Source organism: Rhyacophila brunnea, unplaced genomic scaffold, assembly GCF_057557595.1.
Source record: "Rhyacophila brunnea isolate RB1 unplaced genomic scaffold, BYU_Rbru_1.0 scaffold_13, whole genome shotgun sequence".
NCBI classification, from domain to species: Eukaryota; Metazoa; Arthropoda; class Insecta; order Trichoptera; family Rhyacophilidae; genus Rhyacophila; species Rhyacophila brunnea.
Window position 1 is genome coordinate 26,178,036 of NW_028232785.1, and position 12,585 is coordinate 26,190,620.

The 12,585-nt window shown below is 35.6% G+C and overlaps 3 protein-coding genes across 8 annotated transcripts in view; 2 read left to right on the top strand and 1 right to left on the bottom strand.

The window, feature by feature from the left end:
* Positions 1 to 12,585, top strand: part of LOC147077092 (uncharacterized) — a 132,698-nt gene that overhangs the window by 15,474 nt on the left and 104,639 nt on the right. The window lies entirely within an intron of this gene.
* The window catches only part of PAPLA1 (Phosphatidic Acid Phospholipase A1), a 186,096-nt gene that overhangs the window by 14,773 nt on the left and 158,738 nt on the right, over positions 1 to 12,585 (top strand). The window lies entirely within an intron of this gene.
* Positions 1 to 12,585, bottom strand: part of LOC147077094 (uncharacterized) — an 85,468-nt gene that overhangs the window by 7,059 nt on the left and 65,824 nt on the right. For all 5 annotated transcript variants that reach the window (XM_085940714.1, XM_085940713.1, XM_085940712.1 and 2 more), the window contains exons 9-13: positions 6,132 to 6,243; positions 5,195 to 5,355; positions 2,431 to 2,603; positions 1,428 to 1,514; positions 364 to 461 (exon numbers count right to left, since the gene is read on the bottom strand). In XM_085940714.1, coding sequence (XP_085796840.1) covers positions 364 to 461; positions 1,428 to 1,514; positions 2,431 to 2,603; positions 5,195 to 5,355; positions 6,132 to 6,243 — 631 coding nt within the window. The remainder of the gene's footprint in view (positions 1 to 363; positions 462 to 1,427; positions 1,515 to 2,430; positions 2,604 to 5,194; positions 5,356 to 6,131; positions 6,244 to 12,585) is intronic.

Genomic DNA, 12,585 nt, shown 5'->3' on the forward strand with positions numbered 1-12,585 from the left:
CCCTTCACCACTGATAACTCTACCCTCACCATAAAATATTCTACCCCCTCTCTCCCACGATTCCCCTCGGTAATCGTCCGGAGCCACGATGACGGTTAGTTAATCCTACGTAGACAATATTCAAGAATTTGGATGACACTTAGATGGAATTTCCATGGGAATTTGGAATGTTTTACCTTGATGATGATGCCAAAACTACCAGGCACCTGGTCTTCCATATTATAACCTGACTCTAATATACCTATGTATTGAAAAAAACAGTGACTTGTTTTGATGTTGAATATTCGTTCCAATTCCTGCCACTTTGTTACAGTATCAGGTTTATCTCATATGTGACGTAAGGGAGAGAGCTGGTGCAATTACCTTTGAGGGTTCATGCTCCTCAAGAAGTACTGGTCATCCTTGGCTCCGAACTTGAAGTAGACGGCGTTCTCACGATTGTTGGTCACTTCGAAGTTTATCTGTCGAAAAAAGAATGGTTTTAATATGATTCGCTCTTTGTTTCTCTGTCTTGAAAAGGATTTATCAATATTCCAAGCACGGTTAAAAAAAATAGGCATATGCAGGCATTAGTCATTTGTATATTGTGTGGTAGGTACCTACCAGTGGCGAAAGGTGGAAGTAGGCTGTTAAGATCCGCTTTAAATAGTGCACACTAAAGTTTGTCAGTAATACTTATTTGTTTTCATTGAAATAAGACTACAATTTACAGATGATGTTGGTTTAGTTTGTTTTTAAAATTCAATTAAACCCTGCGAAAACCAAGCCATTATAGTCAATCTATAAAATATTATACAATTAAATCATACGTAACTTTGAATATTTTATAGATATAATAATATTTTTATCTATTATAGTTTGGTTTAGGCAGAGCTTAATGAATTGTAAAAAAGTGAACCAACATTATATTGTGTAATGTATTCTTAATCCAATGAAAACGAATAAGAATGAATGAAAAAGTGCGCACAATTTTGTCGTATCGCCCAAAATATACAAAAACTATTATGGTTTGGTTTAGGCTGGGTTTAATTGATTTTTAAAAACTAACCAATGCCAACTGTAAATTGTAGTCTTAGTTCAATGAACACAAATACGTATGTCTAACAAAGTTTAATGTGCACTATTTTTGGCAAATCTTAATGGCCTACCTCCATCCTTCGCTACTGATACCTACTGTTTCTTGTATCGCATTGATAACATCCACAGAACAGACGTAAATCGAATCATGAAAATGACATCTTACATTAAGTCACATGTGTTTTCTGAATGCTGTCAAAATTACGTCGAATTTGTCGCAGTCAATGTTTAGTAGTAGCTTCAATCAGGCGAAAATTTGCACCATCTCCAGAGTTTAAAAATATGCGACTTTTTCTGGAGTTTGTTACGTTTTTTTGGGTTCAGCATTATATTTAATGATTCCACCTTACCTGCATTTGTGCACCCGGTGTTCCATACAGTCTACTGGAGCTGCCGATTTGCAGAGCGGTCATCGGGAGGCCTTCAGCTGTGGTTATCTAAACAAACACAAGTTTGATTAAGTATATATTGTATTTATTAGTATTTTTTGTGATGTTTGATGTAGAAGCACAAGACATATTGTTTTGCAATGACTCAGTGTCCTCAGCTAACCATAATATGTTTGCTTAAATAATTGTTATTTAAAAGTCTGATAGATCGCTGCCAGTTTTGATAGGTATACAATAGTGGCGAAGGGTGGAGGTAGGCTGTTAAGATCCGCCATAAATAGTGGTCATTAAACTTTATCAGTTATACGTATTTGTTTTCATTGAAATAATACTTCAATTTTCAGATAGTGTTGGTTTAGGCAGGGCTGAAACAAATGAACCAGCAATATATTGTGTAATATGTATTCTTAATTCAACAAAAACAAATAAATATGAATGAAAAAGTTTGCACAATTTTGTCGTGTCGCCCAAAATATATACCAAAACTAAATATTATGTTTTAGTTTAGGCATTATTTAATTGATTTTCAAAAACTCACCGACACCATCTGTAAATTGTAGTCTTATTTCAATGAAAACAAATACGTCTGACTGTCAAAGTTAACTGTGCACTATTTATGGCGGATCTTAACAGCCTACCTCCACCCTTCACCACTGTAGAAGATCATAGCCCACTTGAAGTTGTACATGCCTGCATTATCAACGTTCATTAGGCTACTTCATTACTTCGTTCGCAGTCGATAACATAGCATTACATTGCAACGAAGTGAAGACGTTATCTACAACGACAAGCGTCAGCGTTAAAAAGCGCCTTTTCTCGAACATATGAATGACGTAAGCCGATCAGGATTTTGTCACTGTTTCCTAGCGATTACTCCACGGAGAAATTCACAAAATCGTGATATTTTCGATTGTTTCATTACTAGGAAATTAATTTCAATCACTAGTTGAAACTTGTTTTTTACTTGAGCCTGTTTGGTGAGGTTAAAATTGACGCCCCTCTCCGCCTCGATGTCTCCGAGGCCTCGTCCGAGGGTCTGGTCTTCCAGCTTGGCACTCCTTCCTGACGGCGCGGACGTTTCAGGCTTGGGGTTCAAGGGTGCGACCAGCTCCTTCGAAAGTCGTACGAACGGTTCATCTGTAATGTCAAATAATCATTTCAATTATTTATTGACTAGTGATTTACTTGGTAGAATACCATTTTACCAGAGGGTTAGAGCTAACAATTTTTTGAGTTGCTCCGCTCCGGGACTTAATACTTGCTCCAGCTCCGCTCCAGGGTCTGCTCCGCTCCGAGTAAAAAGTTTTAATCGGTATTATGTGTACACAAATATTAAGACATATTAAGGGCGGACGTGCTCAACGTGGGTCAAAATTGAGCTTCTTTTCTATTTTCAAATCATGATCCTGGACGTACCTTAAACGTTGTAGATAATCTATTTATATAATTTTGAACCCAATTTTTTTTTAAACGGTTCATGTTCAAACACGCGCGTTAACATCATTTTTCTCCCTACTTCAATTGTAGTTTGTCAATTTATGGCTACTGCCGTATGTTGTAGCTTAACCACTGGGGAATGTCAAAAGAAATGGCGTATTTCAAAAAAACACTACCTTATTCTTAGGTCAATAATTATTTTAAAGCAAACATTATTCGTAGGATGTTTATCACACTTGAATGGTCAAAGAGATAGCTTGTAATGAGTATCTTTAGAATTATCTTCAAATGTGTTAATCTTGCCCATTTTTTGAATAATAAAATGTCTAATTCTTATCAAATTTGGGATCACAGAGATGATCAATATAATTTTTTATCGTAAATATTTCACTATAATAATGTCGATATAAATTATACTGATGGTTTTATAAATGCGTTTAAAAATTAATAAATGTAAAAAATCTTAACACCACTGCACATTTATGTACTGAAATATGACTATATTCTAAAACATTAGAGCGAGAGGTTTAAAAGAATACTATTTTATGTAATAAAAATACTTTATGCAGTCATCAAATGTTTAAAATAAATATAAAGGATAATAAGGCTTCAAAATTATATAAATAGATTATCTACAACGTTTAAGGTATGTCCAGGATCATGCTTTGAAAATAGAAGAAAAGCTCAATTTTGACCTACGTTGAGCATGTCCCCCCTTAATGCAAATACAAATGGTAGTTTTGAAATAAGGTTATTATTCGTCCTTTTCATTATCCATTCTATTAAACAAAACTACCGGCAGCAAATCGTCAGCATTATATGCCTCTTCTGTCAAATTAAGTGAGGTTATTTATCACTCGGCCGTATTTTAAATAATTCCAGTGTTGCAAAGTGTCAAATATAATATTTTCATTGGATTTTAGGACGAAAATTTAATAATAAAAAAAACATCCGGAGCTGTGGAGCACTACACATTTTCGGTGCTCCGGCTCCGCTCCAACGCTCTGCATTTTACAAATGATAACAGGCGTTAATATATTAAATTCTACTCGTTCGTGTATTAGTTGAACACTATTTCGGTTGTCAAAGCATTATCAATATCTATTACAAATTTAATAATATAAACAAGTATTTTCCAAACATTTTCAAGACAGCCGACAGTGACATGTGATATTTCTACATAGAGATAATATAATGTCGTACATAGAGCATGAATTACCGGTTTTCGGTAAACCGGTTTATCGGTAAAAATAGTAACCGAATTACCGATTAATTTATTTCTAATTAGGTACTTGCCGGTATTTCGGTAAATTTAAAGGGGTTAATCTCTTTTAATTATATAGTAATAGTACTTATAGCTGCATACATACATAATATTAAAGGATTATAGTTCGAATCCCCGTCGATTTTTGTAAAGTTTGTTTCTAAGGTTTATATAATTTAACTTTTTTGAACTTGATACTGTTTTCATCAACCTTTTTGTGATAGAGCGACACACTTTAAAAACAATTTAGATTTCTCGACACATCAAAGCGCTTAGTTTCAAAAGCCGCTAAAACGATTTTAGATACCTACCTAGTTCTGAGAAAAATAAGTAAAACTCATGCCTATTTTTAGTTCGTAAATTCTAAAAAGTATTTTGGCTTATCCGTTTTAGGGGTATTTGAAAAGCACACCCAACCATTTTAGCGGGTTTTGAAATTTACCCTAATTTTTGATCATACGTATTGACGGTTTTTGGCGTTTTTTAAAGTTCAATCTTTGGCTACCATATAGCTACGGTGCATGGTTTTAGCATCAGTTCCGTGCAGCTCCATTTCAGGACGGAAAGAGCACTTAAAATCTCCTCTTTCAGACACGTTTATAGCGTCATGGAAGGCGGCCGTGCATATCCGCAACTGTGTATACATGAGGGGTGGTGGTGAAAACCTAGGTAGCAAAAATATCCATCTAAATACCTATCTAACTCAAAAAAAAAATCAAAAACCGCTTTAGGGGGATTTAAAACTAGGCGCTTCAATTACAAAGTTGAGCTTGAAATAATAGCACGTTTGCACAGTGTCTTGTGATACATGTGTTGGGAAACACTGCCTTAATGCCATAACAATTACTTTTTAACGCCATAATAATTGCTGAAAATCCGGTATTCAATTCATAAGTTCACCGATTTTCCGGTAATGATTTTTTTCTGTTATTTTGTCGTGTTCTCAGTGGATGTGTCGCCTGTCGTCTTTCGTTGAGTTTGACTTGAATTTTAAATATTGATAAAACAACTTTCTTTAAATTTTTACCTTTGTCGTTGCGTCCAGTTATCCTCACTCTGAACGCAGTTCCAACGGCAATATCCTCAGGGATGGCAGCCTCTCTCACCACCGTCCCAGATTCCATGGCTCTGAGGGTCTCCACTTCTGTCACGTCTGAGGCAGATTCGCCGGAGTCTGCGTAACGATATCTGGAAAAAGAATTAGTAACAATACTCAATTCCGGCATTGCACCGATTACAAGGCACACTCAGGGCTCGAAATTGGCATGAGCTCACCGGAATGCAGTTCCCGTTTGTAGCAAAAATAAATATGGTTTGTCTTATGCCCCGATTGTAACTGGGCTGTGAATAAATAATTGGTAGCGCTTTTAGCTTTGGACTGTAATTTGAAGGTGATGCTGGTTGGTGAATTACGGATCTAGGGGGGGGGGGGGTTACACAGGATTGCAGACACTAACCTATATTGGCAAACGGACGGACTCTTTTGATCAATGTTATATGAGGTTGATCAATGATAATGATAAGTTCAGGATGGATGTGATAAACGCGACGTTCGCTCAAATCGTATCGGATTTAGCGCAACGAAGGTCAAACAGGTGCATTTTGTATGAATCACTCTAGTTAACGCGGCCTCGTTCGTATTGTATCAGATAGAGCGCGATCACTTTAACAAGCCTGCACGCTCGGCTGTCTTGGAGTAACTGAGTGTTATTAGCAATCACGGTCGTCTCATGACCCGTAATTGCTGGTTGCCTGGTCTTGTGACAATAATAAATAAGGATAAATAAGGAAGTGGGGAAATAAAAAATGACGGCCACCATAATTGGCCCAACCAATAATTAATGTATATTTTCAATAGTATTGCAAAATTGTCTACACGATTTGGCATTGTAATTATATTATATTATCTCCAATTGCAGTGGATACGTCAAATTAAATTTTATGTCTGGAATCTTTTTACTCACTTGTAGTTAAGTTTTCCGAGCTCGGCGCCGGTTCCGTCAATGAGAACCGCTTCTCTAACTGAGGCGACTGTCCCGCCCACTGCTATCTTCAAGTTTTTAGACTCGGGAGGACCTGGAAATGGAAAAAAATACGAAATTAATATTGATTTAATATCAGATACCTACTATACAATATTGTTTCAATACACAGTTAAATAGGCTTCCTAAGTTAGTTGATCAACCGTTTAATTTTAATAACATTATTGTGTTTTATGGCGAGATATAGGGGTGGCTTTACCTTATGGGGCTTATATGGACCATCCCCACATCGCTATTATTTCATTTATTTATTTATTTAAAAAAAGACACGTTGAGCACGTAACAAATTATTAGTTCAAGACGTTCATATCATTACATTTAAAATAAAAAATAGTTAAAATAAATAAGTATACTATACGGTATCCAATTTTATTAGATTCAATATGAACATTAATGCAATGTTCATAGCTGATTTTGGCAAAATTCATGAATTCAAGAATGGCAACCTACCCTAAACCCTAACCTAACAAATTTATATATTTATTTAAAAAAAAAAAGAGACGTTGAGCACATAACAAATTATTAATTCAAGACGTTCACAACATGACATTTAGAATAAAAAGTACAAGTAAATCAACTAGAGAAATAAACAAGGTAGAGAAAAAAAAACAAAGCAAAAAAAATATTTTATAGAAAAAAAAAATATAAGTACTTATAAAAAAAAACAACAATAATTTAAAAATAATTACAAGATAAAAAGAACTTTTTATATACTTACAACGTTTTTAAATTTTCTGTTGAATCATATAAACTTGACTTGACTAGCTTAAACGATCAAAAAAAAATGTACTTATATACTATAGATAGAAATAATACCGAAATCTCATCCATATTGATTTCCATAGTAACGCACGTATATATGAATAATTTAGTTGCTAGAACTCCAGACCCCTAGCAACCAATAATGGTGTCGAAATAACTTTTCATACAAAACAGAATTAGCTGAAAATTAATTCAATTTTACTTAAAGATGGCTAAAAGTATTAAAAAATGCATTGGCATCGTGTTCTGATGTATTCTAAAAGTTTCAAATGTCTAGCTAGTCGGGAAGTTAGTTAAAAATCGATTGCAAGATTTGTACCGGACAAATAAGAATACGAGCTAAGAAACACGTTGTAATAAAATACAAATACTAAGCATGACCTACTTTTTATTCTAAATGTCATGCTGTGAACGTCCTGTAGTAATAATTTGTTATGTGCTCAACGTGTCTTTTTTAAATAAATAAAAAAGATTGAAATTCAACACTCATTATAGTCTTCTTGGTTTTTTTAACAAAACACACGAGGAGTGCTTTAAAGTTCTGTGTTAAAAATACCGCTTGTCAATTCTTTTGAAAGATTACTCGATCACCTTGGAATTAATATTTCATTGTCAAAACTGTCCACGTATAAAATTATGATATCACAATCGAGGCAGGTCCTCAGTCCAATTATGTTAAAGAACTTGCCAAGCTCTTCCGTATTACCCACAGTCAGAACACCTTTCAATTCATCGACATTCTCAAAGATATCCACAATTCGCATCTGTGCTCTGTGTCATATTTAGGGCATTGTACTGCCGTATTATGTACAATGTCCTCCAGACTGCAGACCACTGACTATAGATACATCGCTTCTTCCTATGAGGACATCAAATCTTTTACCCATTGTGTGACCCGGTGGCGAACGGTGGAGTTAGGCATAAAGCCCATTGACGCAGCGAGTGCGGCGCTCGCGCAAAATTTCTACAAGTGGCGCGTAAATCATCAAAAATACAACGTAATCAAATACGCCAGCGCCCACTGGACTTGACGATGCCTTGCGCCCCGCTTGCCGCATGAGTCACCGTTTTTCGCTTCTCGGCGATACGATTTAATGAAAATACAAAGAAGTCCATTCATTGAACACGGCTACCAAAATTACGCTGCTCGAGGCGTCGTCGATCGACGGGCGAAAAGCAATTATTTAATAACAGGGAACTCTTTGTTCCGTGTCCTATATTTCGCTGGTTGAATAATGTCGTCGTAAATATTTATTACAAGCCCCGAAATAATATAATATTTTTATTGCTTTGTTATGAGAGACGCTGTAAAAATAATTGTTTTGTGCTGCTAGGGCCGCTTATTACATAGGTGAAGGGTAATGCGCGGCGAGAGACGTGTGATTATGGTTATGAATAAACACTTAATACGCCGACTTCGCCCGCTCGACGCGTTCTATGGGCACCATCGCTTAGACTGTTAAAATCCGCCATAAATAGTGCACATTAAACTGTGTTAGTTATACTTATTTGTTTTTATTGAACTAAGACTGTTACAATTTACAGATGGTGTTGGTTAGTTTTTAAAAATCTGTTAAACCCTGTCTAAACCAAACCATAATAGTTTTGGTATACCTTGGGCGATACAACAAAAGTATGCACACTTTTTCATTTATACTTATTTGTTTTCGTTGAATTAAGAAAACATAATTATTACACATATTGTTGGTTCATTTTTTTTAAATTCATTAAACCCTGCCTAAATCAAACTATGATAGATAAAAAAATATTATTCTATCTATAAAATATTCAAAGTTATGTATGATTTAATTGCATAATATTTTATAGATTGACTATATCTATTATGGCTTGGTTATCGCAGGGTTTAATTGAATTTAAAAAAACTAGCCTAAACGATTTGTATATTGTAGTTTTATTTCATGAAAACAAATACGTATGACTGACAAAGTTTAGTATGCACAATTTATGGCGGATCTTAACAGCCTACCTCCACCCTTCGCCACTGGACTGTGACCTGTTCTTAGCATCAGTATCAGCTTAAGCTCCGTTGTTCTATAAACGAAATTGAAATTTAGCTCAGATAATTTTTTTGGTTGCAATTAATTATTGGCCTTTTGACGTTTTGAATAAAACATTACGAAATATTGTAATATTTTAGAGTTATGTTGTTTTACGCTTGGTAGATCGCTGTGACATGAACAGATTGACAGTGAAGGCGATCCCTGACGTAGTCTCTGACGCAATATTTACTCAAATAATATTATTATTTACTTTAAATATTCTGTTCTCAATGTCTAATATTTGTTTTCTTAAATAACTCTAGGTAGATACGCGAGAATGTCATAGTTTATTGAATTTAACATTTTTGCTAATTGACTGTTGACGATTTATAACACTCAGTGTTTCCCAAACTTACAGCGCGCTGGTAGTTCTTTTTGGGGACAGATTTAATGTGTAGGTCAATTACATTAATATGGACGAAGTCAGGGCGAAGTACACGACCACCTGCTGCGAAACCAGGGTCGTATTGTCGGCTACGGACCTCAATGTAAGTATGTGACAAATGCTGATGGTGGACAAAACATAACTTTGTATGTTTCAAATTCGCGTACGTGTACAATTCAATTCAATTATATATGCAGGGCTTTTTTGTTTTAAAGGTGCCGGAACTCACTTATTGCCAAACAATTTACCTATTGTAAAAACGTCATATATTTGAATAAAAATATATAGTGATTTCCATGGTACCCACATCCTGAAGTACTACCTATCACTAAGGTTAAAGGCAGTGTGATGCTCTATAGTAGCGTTTTTCCAATGGTGTTCGAGGTAAATTTAAAGGTGTTGACAATGAAATGACACTCACTTTTTTGTCGGGTCTGCCGAATGGCATAATTCATATTTTAATATCAATATCGCTCGCTCAAATGAACATTGACACTAGAAACACTGTTCTCACATCATTACAATAAAGGTGATATTGCTATAAATTCCCGATGCGTGATATCGCATAATGAAATTGCGAAATGTTGTCACGTGACGTCTACCTATACATGTGCGAATGTCGCTATGCGCGAATTCACTTGCTAGTTACTGTACTGAGTGCGTTGTCCATTAATAAGGTCATTGGTGTAGGTACATTGCGCGAAAATCCAAGTTAACTAAATCGATTTCAAAGTTAAGACATCCGCTCACGTGAATACTCAAAAAAGACGAGACTGAAACTCGAGTATCTAACTAACGTATTTCAATGGCGGCTCGCTGACGGCAAGAGTGGAATCTCTCAGTTTCAAAACGTTCGCGACTGAAACCGAAGAGACGCGACATGCTAGTCTCCCAGTCTCTCAGTTTCCAGTCACCCATAAAACAGTAGTACCAATATCAGTAGATACGACGAAAAATCAGATGTTATTACCAAAATTGGTAGCACTGAACTGAACTGAACAAGAAATAACAAGCCAAGACGTCAAAAGTTAAAGATAGGCGAACCGATATTTAATTTAAAATATGTGGCCGATATTGAGAAATACTCCTGTCTGTATAATTGCAGGCTGCCAGAATATTCCCGTAAATATGTTACGGAAAAGGCTTAAAATGAAGTAGGAAAGACAATGGGTTTGACAGTGTGAGGTAATGAGATTATTAGGTTTCAGTAGCGCCGTATGCGAAGTATCAGTCACTGGCCAGTTTATGAGTTCCATCATCAACCAGTTCGTCAGATTTTAGTTTCTGCGTGAGCGAATGACCTTAATTTAATATTCGTTTATACATTCTACATGAATGTTTTTCAATGAGGCTAGTTCTTAAATCGTATCTACTTTAGTTAGGCCAAAACATGCAAATTATATACGTTGATATGAAAATAATAACAACATTTTATACAAATGATAATAAATAAATACGTAGGTATACTATTAAATTATACAGGTGTTTTTTTTTCAGTCGATAACTATTTCATTTATTACACCATTATGAAGGCTACAAAAATAAACGACTTATCTACGTTTAAGGCTATACTTCAGTTGAGGCATGGTCTAAAGAGATCGTGGCTAGGCGATGCGCGGATTGTGCAAATGACGCGTGCCGAACGAAATATAATTTGTCATAAAAATCCAACATGCGTCCATTTAATGTTATGTTTATTGTTATATTACTAATATTAATAGTATATTCATTGACATGTTTTCTTTTTTGAGTACGTACGTAAAGTTTTTTAGTCATAACAAAGTAGGTTTGAAAATAAATGTAACAAAGACGGAAGTCATGTTCAACTGCTTTGCGGGCCAAAAAGAGATCCTCATCAATGGCACTCGGCTCGAACAGGTGAAAAGCTACATCTATCTGGGATAACAAGTGTCTATAGATGGATGTATATTTGATGAAATTGTTCGCAGAGTAAAGCTAGGCTGGAGTGCTTTTGGCCGCCTGAATAATGTCTTCAAAAGTGACCTTCCACTGTGCCTAAAGCACAAAGTGTTCAACCAGTGTGTGCTTCCCGTGATCACATTTGCGTGTGAAACATGGACCCTAAGTAAAAGAGAGATCCAGAAACTTAGAGTGGCACAACGTGGTATGGAGAGGTGCATGCTGGGCATAACGCGAAAGGACAACAAGAGGAATGAGTGGATAAGGAAGCAGACAAGGGTTTGCGATGTAATAGAGTTTATTAAAAGCCTTAAATGGGCTGGACACATAGCACGAAGAAGAGAGACAATCGTTGGACAAATCTAGTCATCCAGTGGTATCCAAGAAGTACAAAACGTCCGCAAGGTAGACCTAGAGGCCGCTGGATCGATGAACGATCGACGTACGTGGCAACGCAATGCACTGGACCGAGAGAAGTGGAAGCAGCTTGAAGAGGCCTTCATCCAGCAGTGGATAGATTCAGGCTGATGATGAGTAGGTATAATTCTCACTTTTACACAAGGATTATCTACTTAGGGTTAATTTAAATACTAACTTAACAAGATAATAGGGGAGCGTGGGGTAATGGGAGCTTGCGGGTAATAGGAGCGACTGCAAAACAGGTACCATCTAACACTAAAATGACTCGGAAATAACCAAAACATCTTCGTCAATCGTCGGATAAGCAGTCATCCGTCAGTCAGTAAGATTCCCATTACATATTTGGTAAATTTTTGGCTCTCATTACCCTACATGTGGGGTAATTGGAGCCAAATGTGTTTTTTGGGAAAACGTTTTTTTTTGTACCTTAGTTATAGAATTTTTCAGTGGAAATTGCAGTAATATTATTACTATGTAACCAAAGGACTCATTTCAAGTCTTAATAATAAACGATTAGAATATTTTGTTACTTTTTTTCAACAATTTCCTTAGTAGGCTCCAATTCCCCCTCGCTCCCCTACATAATATATTATTATAAAACATAATCCCGAGATAGATCTGTTATCTTATAATAAATATTATACAATAATTATTTTGATAAACAATTTATACGTTCATAATTATTATTCCAATATACCCACATAATAATATAATAATCAGCTGTTTAGTTTAATGACGTCACGGATCGTGGTATAGTTCCGCACTAGAAGACTTTGAAACATCTTACTAATGCAAGTTACTATCAGAAACACAGAACTGTAGGTTGATA